General features: G+C 47.1%; 1 protein-coding gene across 1 annotated transcript; it reads left to right on the forward strand.

Annotated features, from left to right (window-relative positions):
• Window positions 1-8: 8 nt before the first annotated feature.
• Window positions 9-15,315, forward strand: LOC118160250 (fatty acid amide hydrolase-like). Its single transcript, XM_035314799.1, has 20 exons — window positions 9-203; window positions 289-345; window positions 2,040-2,077; window positions 3,347-3,487; window positions 4,699-4,761; window positions 5,916-6,036; window positions 6,476-6,568; window positions 7,610-7,770; window positions 8,825-8,910; window positions 9,115-9,198; window positions 10,243-10,305; window positions 10,446-10,523; window positions 10,617-10,705; window positions 11,435-11,471; window positions 12,322-12,470; window positions 12,921-12,983; window positions 13,273-13,348; window positions 13,929-14,013; window positions 14,192-14,279; window positions 14,812-15,315. The coding sequence occupies exons 1-20, from the start codon at window positions 51-53 to the stop codon at window positions 14,920-14,922; spliced, it is 1,836 nt and encodes a 611-aa protein (XP_035170690.1). The 5' UTR covers window positions 9-50; the 3' UTR covers window positions 14,923-15,315.
• Window positions 15,316-16,565: the final 1,250 nt, after the last annotated feature.

The following is a 16,565-nucleotide window of genomic DNA, read 5'->3' on the forward strand; positions in this document are numbered from 1 at the left end:
GCACCGCCCCGCCGCTTCACCGGGGAGCCGGCTGCCGGGGAAGGGCAGCGATGGCGCTGCTGCCGCTGCTCCTGCTGCCCCTCACGGTGCTGCCCGCCGCCGTGTACCTGTGCTGCGTGCGGCGGCACACGGGCAGCGCCGCCGCCGTGGTGCAGCGCCGGGAGCCGGGGCGGCCGGCAGCCCGCAGCCCTCCGCGGGACACCGTGAGCAGCGGGGTGTGGGGACAGCCGGGGCGGGTGGGCGGCGGGGAGCGGGTCCCGGAGCTCATCTCTCGCCTCCTCTCCGCAGTGGGCCCCCCGGCTGTGCGGCTTCTGGCTGCGCCTCTTCAGCCATGCGGTCAACACGGTGAGTCGGGGCGCGGGCACGGCCGGCGGGGCACAAAATGTCCGCCGCCGCCGGGGGAGCCGTCAGGAGGCGGCGGCGGCTGTCCCCGGGGCCGGGAGTCTGTCACCGGGCGGGTAGCGGGGCTGTAACAGCACGGGGAGGTCTTGGTGTAAGGACAGAGGCACGCTTTGTAAGGGATTCCTTATAGGAACGTTTTCTGTGCGTGTTTTGGGGAGCCTTGTGTCCCCTAGGTGTGGTGGGATGCTGCGCGCACGGAGCTGCTCTCTGAAGTGAAGGCTCTTCGCCGCCTTCACGCCCTCCGTTCAGTTGCCCAAAGCAGAGAGCAGCCGCAGCGCAGATTTCCCTCAGACATAAAGGGATTCAGGTCCTTCTGAGCGTGGCTTTCACGAGGAGGCTGTGGACAGCTGTTGTAAACAGTGCTCCTATTTTCCTGGGTGCTGGCATGCTCTCCAGCCTGCGGGTTTGTTTCTGCCCTGGCAGCTGTGCAGGAGGAGGAGGAGGGCTTGGGAGCAGGTGCAAGTGCCGCCGGGCAGTATGTTCATGAGGGAAATATCTCCATCCCTCTGCAGTGACCGGTGGCGTTGACCTCTCTGGGACGACTGGGTTTGGCTGTCCCTGGCGCTGCTCAGCCTTTCGCTTTGGGCCGGCGTTGAGGTTACACGCAGAAGTCCCGTTTCTGTAGTGTGACTTGTTCCAGAGCTTGGCAGCTGGTTGGGCCTGCAGCGAAAGCTAGCAGGGGGCTGTGCCTTTGTTGCTGAGAATACAGCCAGCTCACCTCATGAGCCGTTTGTTCCAGGATACGATAACCGGAATTATCTTCCGATCTTTTGCTTTGTGGCTGCATCTGCTGTGTGACCCTGGGCTTGTTTCCTTTCCTGACATACGTCCCTTGGAGGGGGGGGGGACATACACTCCCATCCTCATCACACAGGTGCTTGCTGTCACAGATTACAGCAGATGCAGGTTAGGAGCAATGCCTTTCCAAAAAGAGACTGCAGTTTTTACGCAATTTGTGAAGCAACATGTCAATTCGTGGATGTAGGAATGTGAGCCTTGCTTCAGACTTGCACTGAGTACTGGAGCCGTGCTCCTTTCATGTGTTTTGGAAGTCCGTTCTTAAGCTATTGAGGCACACTAGAACAAGGCTGATAACCCTGCGACTGCTGGCATTGCTATATTGGGAAGTGAGGCATTCAGAGAGTGTTTTCAGCTGCCTGCTACCATGGAGTCTCTACATTTCTCATGCTTTTCCAATTTGACTCTGTTTACTGCAGGAGCTGACTGTCTTCTACAAGGCAGCTGAGTACTGACGGTGACAGGAAAGATGCTGAGAAGGGGAATAAACGAAATAATAATAAGCTTCTGCCCTATCCAATATTTGTATGCCCAGAGCGTGAAGAAAGTAACTGTTGGGAACAGTGCTGCAGCCTGCAAGTGCAGGCTTTCTGGGGCTCAGCTGGGGAAGAACAAATACACGTCCCTGCAGGAGTGCCAGGAGAATACAGTCCTTACCATCCTATAAGTGTCAGAGGAGGATGGAAAGTATTTTGGACCAAGTTTATGGCCCGAAATACAAATGCATGCTCTAGGGTGTTCTGCAGGAATTGTGGGCATATTCAGCATTTGTTTTCTTGTGGGGAGGATGCTCAGGTCAAAGCTGTGGCCAACCAGTGTTTCTGCTTACGTTCTTCCAGGCTTTTGGACAGTTCTTGTTACTTCCGGTATTAGTAAGGTAAGTGGGGAGTTTTATCTCCTACCATGCTTCTCTTTCTTTCTCTCTCTCTCTCTCTCTCTCTCTTTTTAAGGTGCTTGCATTGTATATGTATTGCAGGTTACCTGAGATTATCTTTTCAAAGAGAGAAGTAGCATAATTTGAGTGAAGAGTGAGAAAGATTGTTTCACAGAAGTGGTTTATGAGATTATTATTTTTTTTAACTACTCTAGTTTGGGTGACCTTCTATGTGAAGAAATTATCCCTTTTTCACACTCAGGCAGGTGCACAGAAACTGAATTCACCAGGTTGTCTCTTTGCCTTCCTAAGTTCTTGCTAAAGAGCAGTCTTTCTTCCAGAGCTTGTGGTTTTGCAAATCTGAAGTGTGTACCACCAGCAGTGGGAAAATAATAGTAGCAGGAAAATGAAGCCAAACATGAAGTTCAGAGTTTTAAATATGTTCTTTTTAAGGACGTTCATTGATTTGAGTAACCTTTTCTTCTTTCCTCCCACTTATGTTTTTATTTAGAAACTGTGCTTGCAAGTGCATGTTGCACTATAAGCCAGTAGTCAGGAGGCTCACGTTCTCCCTTGGCTTACATACATAATTTGCTAGGTCATCTGTGCAGATCCCAGGACATTGAGAAATGTGTTGAATGCACCTGGTAGTCCCTGAATTTTTACTTTGGGTATGCACTTTTTAAGTAAAGCAAACCCAGACAAGCTTCACTGCTGTTATACAATAGATCATTCCTTGATATCTGTGACATGGTCTGGGTTTCTATGCTTCACTCATATATACTCCAAACCCTGAACTCATGCTGATTCAATTCCTGTCACATTTGGTTGCAAACAATCTATGTTGAGTCAGGTCACAGAAAAGTCTGAATAGGTGCTGGTTTTAACAAGGATAGTGCTTGAATGTATGGTGCAGACTACCTTCTTTTCTTTTTCTCTCAATTTCTGTCTTTTTTGGTATGTGGGTGATGTATCTAATTAGAGCAAATGGGAAAACTTTCACTGTTTTTTCCCAGCTTGGGTTTATGGAGGCTGGCTGGCCTTATGTCAAGAGGTAGGAGGCTCTATTAAGCAAGCAGTATAGATTTGGTGCTGTCTTCAGCAAGGGTTTAGAAAGGTGTGAAAGATTATCTTGAAACTGTTGCAACTCCCTGCTGTGGGAGCAGACTGCTACAACAAAATGTTCTTGGGTAAAGTTCACTTTGAACAGTCTGGAAAAATTAGTCATGGTGGAGCTTGCAAACTCTAGCAGCAGCTTTCCCTCTCTTTCAGGATGAACAACTTGTCTCTAATGCGTTCTCTTGACATTTGTGAAGATCCCACATTTATCCCGGAGGTTGCTGCGGAGGTTACAGAAGACAAGTCTGAGGCTAAAAGCACTTTGGATATTATGAAACAGCTGATAGATACAAGGTATGTGATGCTTAAGAGTAAAGTGGAAGAACACACATGTTGGTGTCACTATGTCAGTCAGAAACTGTCTCTGTCAGTAATCTGGATTAAAATTTCTTTCCATGTCGTGGTACTTCACAAAATAAATAGTGCTGCCAGCTACCTCTTCATTTATAACTTACACATTACCAGTAGTTGCATGCAATGTGAAGTTTCAGCTAGCTTCAGGAAGCCTGCTTGGCTCTGCTTGCACTATTACAGTAGATATACTTAGTGGCTGGCCAGCCAACGCATGCGTCCCTTAAGTGAATTTGCAGGTGTGCTGTTTCTTGCCTGCAAGGAATCTCAAATAGAAAACAGCAGTTGCTGGGAGGAGAAAAGAAACACAAGGTACAAAGCAAACAACCCGCAAGAAATTAGCCTTTGTTACTTAGGCTGTGTCAAGAAAGCCTGTTTAGCTTCTTCACTGTGGTCTGTGCTTGATTAAATCTCACCAGATTAGGGAAGAAATGTTACTGAGGCTCACGTGTCACACTGAGGTCTGATGCTGAGATGGAGGCAGCTGGACTGCTATGAATGCTATCCCCATCTGGTTTTGTTCTTAGCTGTGGGCCTGTCTAGGAGTTACTGAAGATGTCTATGAGCTGTGCTTCACCAGCATCTCAGAGAGTAGATTATCTATATATATTTGAGCTTTTTGTAACACTAAGCTTGCTTCCCACTTAAGTTCTTAAGCTAGAGCATGGAAAAACGTTCAGCCCCTTTACTTTAGAGGGAGGAAAGTCGTTTCTGCAGGCATTGGTCAGGGTGAGTGCAGCCTTCTGGTTCTTGTGTCCCAGGCTCTACTAGTGATACACTGAGTGCTCTAGGGCAGATTACTTGAACCTTGCCTCTTCCCTGCATAGCATGTTATGGAGCCTTACACTGCAAATGTAAACCTGGATTAAATTTTGAACAATTTAGTGACTGCTTTATTGAAGTAGAAATACGGAACAACAAGAACACGTCAGCAAAACTGGCCCCTTATTTCTGTGGCACCCTTAATGCACCTACCATCCTGCATATGTGCAAGGAGTCTGACAGTGTGAGCTGAAATCCTTAGATAAGCAGTCCCAACGATGCCCTGTAAGTGGGCAATTCCCAGCCTGTGTTGGACTGATGCTGGATTCTGCAGGTGTAAACAGAAGTGGCTTTGCCATTTCACAGTTGCTCTTTCAATCCTTTCTTTGCAGGTCCGATTCTGCCAGCAAAGGGTTCACCTTCAAAGGGATCAAAGATTACCTGGACTGCTACCGGTAGGTGAAATTACGGCCTGGGAACAACTGTTTCACACGTTCCTCTGTTGCGAGCTGCTGCTGCACCACAAGCTTGCAGGCATCTCCCTGTTAGAATTGTCCTTGAGGTACTGCTGTTTAGCATCATCCTTTCCAGTCCTTTCCCTCTAATAGAATAACAAAGGAAAGCCAACTCGGAGAGCTGGCACAACTCTTACAAGTGCTGCAAGGGTATTTAAATGCTGTTTGTCTTGGCTTATTGTTGGTCTCTGGGAGAGATTTCTACGTACCTTGTTTGCCTAAACAAGTGAGTGAAAAGGTGGGGAAGGTTCATATGGATGATGCAAACTGCACATACTGTCGGTCTCTGAAGAACCCCTTGATCCCCCAACTGCTTGTGTTCCTGTGAGCAGTTTGACTGCGTTCACCCAGTCCTTGTGTCCAACTTGGGAGGAGCTGGAAGCACGTACTTGACTCTGAGGTTCTGTGAGCTGTTGGCTACTCAGTAACTCCTGGTTGCCTTTGGGACGTGTGCCAGATCTGAAGTGCTCAGATAAATCCTGCTGCGCTTCTGGCACGTGTTCCTCAGGGGCCACCCCTGCCAGTCAGCTGTGGCCTTGGAGCAAATGGCTGACACTGCAGTCCGGTGTTGCACCTGAATCCTGACCACAAGGCTTCAGTGTCAGCCTGAGACAGATCTGTTCATGGGGTAACATAGCCAGGAGGAAGGGAAGGCTTCTCTGTTAAAGGTAGGTTATGACAGTGCTGCTCCAAGACCCTTCTCTGTTAAGGGAAGCCTGTATAAAATGGGCTGTCCTCTTGTTTCATATTTCTCATGGCACTGGCAGTTTCATAACCTTGGGCTTTGAAGAGCTTGAAGGCTCTCCTTAAAGTCCTTCCCTGCTTATCTGGTGTTTCAAGAACATCTGTGCAACTCTCCCAGCTCCTGCCCCTGCTCTGAGGGTGGGAGGGGTGTTGTGGAAGGAAGTTCTCTTAGGGAAGGGTGTCTCCTCTCGTGATGGTGTCAACTGTGTTGAAATCATCACCACACACAGATTATTATCTAGTTACTTGTTACGGCTGTGACAGGTGCCGCCTTGCTACCTGACTGACAATCCCTGTGTGGGCTTGGTGTGGGGGGCCTTGTAATGAAGATCCCAACTTCTGTCCTGTAGGAGTGGGAAGCTGACACCATCTCAGGTGGCCAAGAACATCATTGCCATGCTGGAGGACTGCGACAAATCCACGCCCCCACTCAGAGCGATAGTGCAATGGGACCGGGAACAAATAATGCTGGTAATGTCCCCCTCTGCTAGCAAAGGGGCCTCTGCCACCCCAAGACTGGTAGCATCCATTAGAAAGGGCAGAGGCTCTTCTGATAAGTTGCAAAGAAAAATATGTATTTTCGCTTCTTTCTTGTGCTGGGGACTAAAAAAAAGTTTGCTTCCCTTCCTGCAAAGCAAGTTAGCATTAAGGCAATCTGTTTTCTACTGGGCTACTATTTTTAAACCAGGATTTATATGCTTATGTGGCATAGATGCTTCCAAGCAGTAAATGCTTTCCCCATCAGCATACAGTGAAAGAAAAAAGAAACCTTTATCATTTGGCTTGCAGGCAGCCTGACAAAGCCATTTGTGGTATCTGTTCTGATATGGGTAATGACTTTCAGTTCAACTCTCTCTGTCTACCTATTTAACATACAACTTTTTTTATTTTTTTTTTCCCTGATGCATAGATGGCCGAGGCCTCCACTGCTCGTTACAGGAATAAATGTACCCTGTCTCATCTAGATGGCATCCCAGTGTGCCTGAAAGAAGAGTTCAAAGTGGTGAGTTTCCTTGCCTAGCTGTCAGTTCGTGCTGCAAGTGGTCAACCTGGACAACTTGCTGCAAGGAGGTTTTAAGGCCAACTCCTCAGCATAAGCCTGTGAATTCTTTTGTAATAAGAGGCAGTATGCGGGTTTGTAATGAGTAGGATTAACAAGTTTTGCCAGGTGATGATAGATCTCAGTTATGACAGATGTTTTCCATATCTTGGACTGATCTCTTCAATCCACAGGGAGCAGAGGGTGGGGGTGGGAAACAGTCCCTCTGCTGACAAGATGAGAATATATAAAAACACCTGTAGCAGTAGGCGTAACTGCCTGGATTTCTCAGTCACTCCCTCTGCTCCGCTGGCAAAGCATCCCTCTTTCCTTACCTTTAAGGACATACTTGTATCAGAAATACAAAGTTACTCTGAAAATCCTCACCCACAGTGGGGTTGTTCTTGCAGCTTAGCAGCAGTTACTACTAAATAAGCCTGGAGGTGCCATCAAGCTGTCATGGACTCTGGAAGGACCTACCCATAGGGTGGGAGTCCTGTTTATGTACATCACTACGTAAGTGTGAAGAGTACTTAGCACACCCTGAAAATGAGTTCATCTGGTATTTTGGCATCCGTGTAATGTCGGTTCCTTGCTTCAAAGCACTGCAGGTTTGAAATGCTGCACCTCCTTCCACAGAATGTGTAAAAAAGAGCTCCTGTGTGCTCTGGGGCCAAGGTGACTGTTCTGCAGCCTCTGGGTCTAGCAACTGCATTGCTGTAGAGAGGCAGACTTTCTGGACATCTATGTCTTTCTGCTGCTTGTGGTATTAACAGGACTCCCTTGCATGTGAGAGGAAGCCAATAGTGAAGGGTTAAGTGTCCCTCTGAACAGAAACCAACGCCAGAAAAGATGAAGAGTGAGACTTCCTAGCTCTGACTTACTTCAGTGGGTCCTGATGTCTGAGATCTGTTGTGGGGGTGAAGTGTGCACGTGAAGCATGCACGCGTGCCTGTCTGCCATACCAAGATTTTCGGATGAATAATAAGGTGTCTTCTTGCTAAGGTACCTTACCATCACCGAGTAGGAACTGTGTTTCTCGGGACTGAGCCTGAAACAGAAGATGCTACTGTGGCCAAGAAGCTGCGAGAGGCTGGAGCTATCATTATTGGGGTTTCAAACATGCATGAACTAGGGACTGGAACGACTGGATGCAACCCTAATAGGTAACATTCCCTTCCTTCTCTCTCTCTCCTCAGACCTAAAAGTCTGTCCAGAACTGACAGGGAAGGGTACAAAAACAGGGCAGACATGTAAGAATAAAACTGACTTAAACACCCCATGAAGGGAGAACCCTCTGGGTATGAAAACAGGGTAGGTGTTGGAAGCCTGAAGGCTTCCAAAGGAAAGAGAAAACCAACAGTAAGAGAGGATTTAAGTTGTGTCTGCTGAGTAAAGAGCTGTCTTCCCAAAGGCTTGTATGCTTGGAGGTATAAATGTTTACAGGATGAGCAGTAGACAAAAGCAGTGACATAAAACAAGTAAATAGCAGTCTAATGAGCAGTCACAAAAATGGCTAATGGCCAAGAACAATGAGAAAAGGTACAATCAGCTCAGGAGAACATAGCGTTTTTATTTCCTAGCTAAAACAGACTCACTGTAATTTACTTTTGTGAATTTTCCAGCCATAGCAAGATGAGAACTGCTGTGTTAGAGCAGTGGTTCTCACAGCCTTGATAAGCTCCACACCTCATGCATGTGCAGCTGGATGGAACTGGGGCTCCCCCACAGCTACAACAAAATGCACAGGCATTGTGTGTGGGCTGCTACACCAGCTGGATGCCCTCCCACCTGGCAGGTCTCTGAGGACTGGGGTCAGACTGGAGAGTTTGGAATAAAAGGCAAAGCTGGGGGTGCTGACTTGCTTGTGGTTCTTTAAGAATTGATGGTCAGTGACTGCTTTCTTTTGGAACTGCATAATGCGCTACGGTATGCAGTAATGGCACGGTGCAATCACAACCAGAAGAACTGGAACAGCATCCTTTCTATTGCTTTGAGTCTTTTTCTTTTTGGATAGGCTGCTGATGATAACAAGAGATTGGACTCTGAGCAAGAAGTCTTATTTCAATCTTATGTTCCAGGGACGTAGCAATACCTGGGGTCGACTAGTGTCTCTTTAGTAAGAGATCTGAATCCCTGTGCTGTTTCTAGATCCATTCCTGCCCTGTAACACACTCAGTCCTCCCTAGGAAAAGATTCACCTCTATTTGTCTACCTCAGGTACCACAAGATCCCTAGGAATCCCTACAAGCCCAACCACTTCACAGGGGGGAGCTCCAGTGGGTCAGCAGCAGCTGTAGCAGCAGGTAGGTGGTTCTAAACTGAGCTTGGGGGTGGTGGGAGGCAAGTCCTGAGCCTCAGGCATTCAGATTTCATGAACGGTTTAGAAGCTGGAGGGATTTAATGGCTGAACAGAGAGCTCTCTATGCTGTTTTGGCTACAGCTGCTGGTAGAATGGACAGGGCAACACAATGTCTCTCTGATCACAGCCCCATGTGTGTATTTTGCAGGTCTCTGCCCAGTGGGTATTGGCACAGATGGAGGTGGCTCTGTGAGGATTCCTGCTTCGTTCTGTGGTGTGGTGGGGCTAAAAGGTAATGCCCTTTAATCTGTGTGTGTATGTCGTCTTTACTGTGTCAGATAGGATACCACAAACAAGTCAGGGACAATCCATTAATTCCTGCCATATAAAACTCAACTGGAGAAGCTCTGGAGCCTAACACCCTGAGAGTCACGCAGGTTGGAGTGGCAGAGTGGAAGTATTCTCAGTACTGACCATTGAATAGACATTCAGAAAAAAATAACTTCTATGTGTGATTCAAATGCTAAACAAAACTTGCATGCTGCTTCTCTTTGTACCCATTTATCCCTCTTCTGTCTTCCTCCTCTGCTGGGAGGTGTTCGATGTAGCTGGGTATCTGTAGTAAGCTAGTGAAAGCAGCTTCACCCAAGATGGATTCCCGTTACCTTGATTATGTGGAGGGGTTGATGCTGCTCGGATTTGTATCTGGTAAGTTAGACCTGGTAATGGGCTTGTATCAAACCAGCACGTAGCCGTTCCCCCTTATCTCAAGGAACAAGAAGTAGGAATGCAGATTTTGCAGTAAGAATTAATGTAATCAAGGGGAACGTGCAGAGGACATAAGAAATGCACAGAGTGTTGTTTACGGCATGGCAGGTGGTGAGGCAGGCAAAGCCATCATCACCTGGAAGAGATGCCAGCTTTTGGGAAGGGTTTAACGTTCTGAAAGATCAGAGCTGCTTCATCTGACCAGGTACTCAACTGTTACCCTGGTTTTCCATCCTTCACACATGGTCAGCTTAATCTTGGTTCATCTGAGGAAGATGATGATGGCTGTGTAACTGGTCAGAAAGTTGTTAAGAACACTTGTAGACGACAGCTGGTGTTAGGTGTGAAGTGGTTGAGATCTTCCAGCGTGTGGCATCTCCTTCTCTTGATAATCTTGCTCCTGAAGAACAGGGTATTGAAAGATTGGTGACTAGGCTGTGAAATAGCTGGCATAAAAGTGTCTGGCAGGGGTGTGTTGCTTACTGTCTCGGGTGGGGCAGAGCTCTCAGATTCAGATATTCCCAGTGACTGCTCGTGTCTAGCTACCTGCCCATTTCTTGTTCTCCAGGTACGTTTGGGCGGATCAGCTGTCATGGCAGCTACCCACTCTCCTACTCCACAGTCAGCGTAGGTAAGAGGACTTGTGCCCCCCTTCAGGGACCTCGCTTTGTGTTGTTGTCGTTGGGGAGGCAGTCTGAGCCTACGTAAGACCTTGGGAGGAGGTCCTATTTACTCCCTGTCACGTTTTTGTAACTGATCTCTCTTTTAAAGGCCCTATCTGTACCTCAGTGGCAGATGCAGCCATTGTTTATAGTATTCTTGCTGAACCGGATCCACTCTACCCATACGGTAGGTGAGCACTCTCTCCTCCCTGAACCCAGGTGCTCTGCCTTCCTGCAGGCATCCTAGATAAAAGGAGGAACTCTTGTTTGCTCCCTGCAGGACTAAGGCAACCCAAAGCAACCCTGTCAGAGATGTGTGCTCCCGACCTGAAAGGCTTAAAACTGGGAGTGGACTGGACATTTTTTAAGGTACCAATTCTCTCTCTTTCTTCCTGATGCTTTGCAAAATTAGATTTTGAAAGAATTTAGTGTGTTCAATGTTCTCTTAGCTTTCCTCATGTGAACTTCTTGTTCACCTCCTATAATTGGAGGGGAATATGGCTTAGGTGAAAACACCCACTGGGATAACTTTTTCCTAAGGCAGCCTTTTGAGTAAAAGTCAGTTGGAGGTATGAGGAAAGGTAATGACTGTACAGTTCATGACCATATGCTTCCTCATGCTGCTGTTGCTATTGAAAGTGATGCTTCTGAATTGTTTTTGAAATGGGAATTAGTTTAAAAACAAATGAGGAAAATTACCATATCCATTTGGTGACAGTGGTGTAGCTGTTGAGTAGTATTTTGTCATCCCAATGTAGAGACTGGGCTTGCAAGCTAATACCGCTTGGCAGTTGTAATGCAGCTTCATAAGTATGCCCAAGATTTCTTCCCTAGATGAAAACAAGGATGGCTTTGCACTAGTGTGAAGGAGGAACATCCTCTCCTCTAGAAAAGGAGACCTTTCCTTTTCCATAGGGGCACGCCTTGCAAGCTGTCCTTTGGAGCAGGTAGCCTAAGGCAGTTCTGGATGGCTGTGTTTCCTTCCCATTAGAGACAGGAGCAGGGAATGCTCCATGAGGACCGAAGTCCTGTGAGTGCTCACCAAGGAGAGGAGGGAGGTTACTAAAGTCTGCTCAGTTCTTTCCTCTTGTTCTCTAGGCATGTGATGCAGAAGTCCTGACCATCTGTGAGAAAGGTAAAGAGCAAAAGTCTCTTGATCTGCATAAAGTTGTGTGTTCCCTCAGTGGAGGCATTAAAGAGATCTGTCCTGAAGGCCTTAAAGGCAGATGTTTTAAGAGGTCTGACTGTACAGACAGTGGTAGCTTTGTACTAGGGAAGCCCCCCTGACTGCTGAGGGTTAAAAAGCTCAACAGCTGTAGGCTTGTCAGGTTACAATGGAAGAATGTGGTTCAGTGTGCTAAGCCTCTGTCTCTGTATAAAGGCAGATCCTGTGCTCAGTAACAGTTGCTCTGCAAGCTTTCATGGTAAAAGACTTTTAAGGGAGGGACTTGTTTCACAAAGTTACATTCAGTGGGAAAGACAGGGCTAGGATTTTATGATGTATCCAGTCCTCTAGAATTTCCTTGAAAGCAGCCAATGGTGCCTTTAAGGTGGCTTTGCTAGATTGCAGACTGAGCAAAATTGAACGTGGTGATATGGGGGAAACAGATGACAATGTCTGTCATAATAGCTAGCCTCCTGTGCATTGGAGCTGAGATAGTTCACGGAAGTGTTATCAGTCCCTCTTTACTGTCTGGGTTAATTGCAGGCTAAAGGGAGGAGAGGAACTTGCCAAAAATGTAGTTGGTAAGTTAGGAACCTATCTACAAACCCCTACTTCTGCCCTGTTGGAGCACTGAGATCTGGTTAGGGCTAAGACTTACCTGTGAGAACTAGCCACAGCAATCTGCATGCAGCATGATGCACTGAAAATGCTTGCCTTGTAATGGCCAGTGGGGTCTCTGACTTCTCAAGGGGGAGCAGATTCTTGTCCCTTCTGTGAAGTCTAAAGAATGCTGTTTGTGCTTCACCTGTTCTGTACTCAGCTGTGGAGTACCTGCAGAGTTTGGGAGCCAGCGTGGTTGAAGTGTCTCTTCCAGAGATGGAGGAAGTGAAAATAGCACATGTGATCTGCATTCTGAGTGAGATGAGGGACATGCTGCAGCCTGACTTCAACAAACATTTCCAGGAAATGGTAAGTAGCAGCAGCTTGGATCAATGGCAATAGCCACCATGGCTGATGCAGAAAGAGTGTCTTACGGCAGTGAGAAACTTAGGGCTCTCCTGCTTTTTCTACGATAATTCACCTGTTAGATGAGTGCTGATACAGGAGAGTACACCTGGAAGAAAACTCCTGAGCTATCACACTCTGTTTCTTGCTGTTGTTGACTAAACACGTGAGGCCCCTCAAGCTGTTATGGTCATGGTAAAACTTTTCCTGTCACCATGGAAAACTATTAAAGCACGCAGAGATCTGAACTGCAGTTCCTAGGAAGACACTTAAGCTTGATGGCAAGCTGATTAGGGTGGGGAGGAAAGAGGGAGTCTGGACGGTTCTGTCTTTCTTTGTACTTGCCTAAGGCAAGGAGATGTGATTAGCAAGCCTTTTGCAAGGAGAGCCAATGACTGATGTTTTCTGTTTCAGAATTTGGAGACACGGGCTACCCTAGCCTTGGCTTCCCAGTTTACAGCTCTGGATTATATTACGGTGAGGAATGTACTGTGGTGCAGACTGAAGGGGAGGCACCTAATGAAATTACAGAGATGGGGTAGATAGTTCTCTTAGCCTCCCCATACATGTGGAAGTATACCAGCCAGCTGTACTCCTCTACAGTGAAAGCATGCAAAATGGTGGGGCACCTGGACTGGTTCCAAAATGCAGGAAGGATGTTCTCTTTTGCAAAGGCGTGGGCTCTGATGGGCAGAGGCAGTCATCAGCAGACTTCACCCTCGTGAACCAAGAGGGCCTGGTTAGACAGTAGTCTCTCTGCTTGCAGGCAAATCGACAGAGAACTCGCAGCATGAGGTTTTTGCGAGAGATCTTCACCACCGTGAACTGCATCGTTACACCAGGTATTGGCAGCCTTGGCCAAAGAGCTGCTCCCTGACCGTTGTGGTGCATTTTGAGAACAGTCACTCCATTAACTCTTCCTCCCCAGTTTTAAGAGCGTGACTTTTGTGCAGAGCCTTGACTGTGCTTCAGGCCTCCAAATGAACATAAGGCCTGGTTGGAATGGAATGACTGCTGTGCGTTTCTATACTTGCTGCCTGTATCCAAGGCGGTCAGAAAACTCCCTTTTGGTAGTTGAAACATGAGGTGCAGAACCAGCAGAGTTGCACAGGAAGGACTAGACATCTACTTATGTATGAAGAAATAGAAAACTAATTGCTCAGTTCATAAATCCCAATGACTTGATTGTGTTCTGCATTACTAATCTAGATCAAACATGGCATTAAGGAACTGAGCTGTTCCTTGGAGATTGCCCACAGCCTGACTTTTCCTTTGCTCTTTGAGTGCTGGATCAGGTTGCTCAGAAAGGCTCAAATGTGATCCTGGGCAGCTTGCTCTAGCCAACCCTCCTCGAGCTGGAGTTGGACAAGATGCCCTCCAGAGATCCCTTCCAACCTCAACCATTCTGTGATTCCTCCACAGCTGTTGCTTCCACTGCCCCAAGAATCCACGAATCTGACCTCTTGACTGGCAGCAATGATACTTCATTCATAGTTCAGTCCATGAGGTAAGAAGAGTTGTTTGCACTATGAAAGCATAAAGTTGTGAACAGCTGGAGACTGGGTGCACTAACTCTCAGAGGTCATGCTGTAGAGCAGGACGGATCAATTCTCGCTGCTTCCCCTGCAAAGGGCAACTTTGCTGCTGTTCCAAGGCAGGAATGTTGATGATAGCTTCTCTCCCAGGTTCATGCAGCTTGCTAACTTGACTGGGATTCCAGGCCTTGTGGTCCCCGTTGGTTATTCTACTGCTGGGCTTCCTATCAGCCTCCAGGTAAGCATTGGTTCTTTGTGAATGCTGGGTCACAAAATCCCCGGGTGGCTCTGTCCTGAATCACTACAACCAGGTTCATGCTGTTCATGTGCACACAACACAATTGAGGAGATGCCAGGTACCAGGAAGGAGTTTTTAACTTCTGGGTGAGGAAGAGTAACTCACTTCTGCATGCCAAATGGGCTCTTCAGGGTTCTGGACACAGATTTCTCTTTTTCCCTGTCCACTTGCATCCATACCCATTATTTATCACTACTTTCCTCTCTTTTCCTCTCAGTTCTGAAATTTAAGTCCTTTCTTGCTCTTCTCCCTGGGGTCTCTCCATGGGTCTCATGTGAATGAAAGTTCCATACATCTTAATCAAGTCACTGAGCTGCCTTCTTCCCAAATAGTGATGCCATATTTGCTGGGGTAAAAGTGAGAAACATGTCCTTTTGGTGCTGTTGGGAAATAACTTCAGCCATGTTTTCCTGGGCTTTCAATCACTGTATGTGATGATGCTACTCTTCTTTCTGTCTCTCTTGTCTTCCAGGTCATGGGAAAATGGTGGGATGAAGCTGTTCTTCTGAGGATTGGCCTGAAGCTAGAGCAGTTTCGTAACCAGACCAAGAAACCATCCATTTATTACGACATCCTCGCATGATGGAGTGACCGAGATGGGGAATAAGTCTTTACCCCCCCCAAACCCCTTCCCGCCCCTGTAGTTCGACCTGGCCAAGTACTAGAGTGGACTTGTTTTCAGTGCTCATCTGAATGAGGTTTAGTGGCAGGCTCATCTGAGGAATGGGGAGAAACACTGATTGGAGCAGGCACTGATGCTGAGTAGACATCAGTTCTGTTCCCTGTTCAGCATTGGATGGTCCAGTTTATACTGGGGAGACAAACTGTGCTAGCTAGTTCCTGTGTTTTTGCCAACAGGGGAAGTTGCAAATATCTTCTGCAACTTCTTTTCATGTCAGGGTCCTACCTTAAGATGGAAGACAGCTGCAGCTACAGGACTGCACGTGAGCAAGTGATAGTGCTATGTGTGGAAAGCCACAATCTTTAGACCTCACAGAATGCCTCCTGCTCCAGGAGATAACAAAAGCGCTGGTTTAAGGAGAGGCAGCTTTTTCTGCCTAGAACCTCCTAGGAGGTAACGCTAAGCTCCTTTGGAATGAGGAAGATCTTAACACACCTACAGTTCGGAAGAGTGGGTTAAGCCCCTTATTTAAGCTAGTCCCTCACAGCAGAAAAGAAGGCACTATGAACCTTAAGTGTAAGGTCAGCCTGTTTTGCCGAGCATGGGTATGCTCACTGCATGGGCAACGTCACCTACCTTCAACCTGAAGTGCAAGGGGAGGAAAAAGCAGAGCATGAAAACTCATTATCTCTGCCCTGAAGCCCTGGATCAGGATTCTGGCATCCTGTTGCACTGTTGACAAACATATATCTGTTCCCCAAGCTAAGACTTGGAGAGCCTCTTCTCTCTTATTGGTTACTTAAGCCTACTACCCTACAGGTGTCACACTGGAAAAAGCAACCCCGTAGTGCTGTGAAATAGCTGAGAGAGGTGCTGAGAGGGTGAAATGTAAGTAAGTGGTACTAAAAGCATAAGTGCTATTGAGCTACTGTGAGAGCAGCTCACTATTGAGTACTCTGGGCACAGGAAAGGTGTTGTACAAAGCTACATGCAGTGCAGAGCCTGCTCTAGGTAAGAAGCCAACCCATCTTGTCTCAAACTGTACTTCCAGAAATAAGGTAGAAAAAAAGATGAGACTCTATGATATCACAGCAGGAAGAGCTGGAGAAGGTTCTGCTTATCCAAATTTTGTCCCAAAAGCCATAGTACTGTTCCATTGAACGTCCCAAGTACCTGTGTCCACCACTGTGGCCACATCAAAGAGAAGACATGAGTAACTAAAGCTAAGCATTTAGGTTAATTTTGGAATACCTTAGGGTTAATGCTCAGAGGCATCTCCTGTTGTCAACCTCATCAAGTATCGGAGAAGAAAAACACCTATGCCTGCGATCAGGTTCTGGGAGAAGCTCTTACAGACAGGAACAGAAAAGCAGTATAGTCGTACTTAGCTTGGAAGGAAAGAAGGAACCAGAAAATAGTTGCAGTTTCTCCCAACCTCAGTACAGTTTTTTAATTAATATACGTATCCACTCTTTAAACAGAGCTAGCACTTTACTAATGGCTAAAGGTTCCAGTCAGATAACACCTGAATGGAGAAATGTTGCATAACGTTAAGTACTTGAGTCAAAGCAGCAAGATCAGCTGTTAGCAGCATCCACAGTTAA

This window comes from Oxyura jamaicensis, chromosome 1 (assembly GCF_011077185.1).
Source record: "Oxyura jamaicensis isolate SHBP4307 breed ruddy duck chromosome 1, BPBGC_Ojam_1.0, whole genome shotgun sequence".
Taxonomy (NCBI): domain Eukaryota; kingdom Metazoa; phylum Chordata; class Aves; order Anseriformes; family Anatidae; genus Oxyura; species Oxyura jamaicensis.

Coding starts and splice junctions, on each gene's coding strand:
- LOC118160250 (XM_035314799.1), top strand. CDS start 51: ATGGCGCTGCTGCCGCTGCTCCTGCTGCCCCTCACGGTGCTGCCCGCC. Junction 4,762..5,915: donor GATTACCTGGACTGCTACCG/GTAGGTGAAATT, acceptor TCTGTCCTGTAG/GAGTGGGAAGCTGACACCAT. Junction 10,706..11,434: donor TGGACTGGACATTTTTTAAG/GTACCAATTCTC, acceptor CTTGTTCTCTAG/GCATGTGATGCAGAAGTCCT.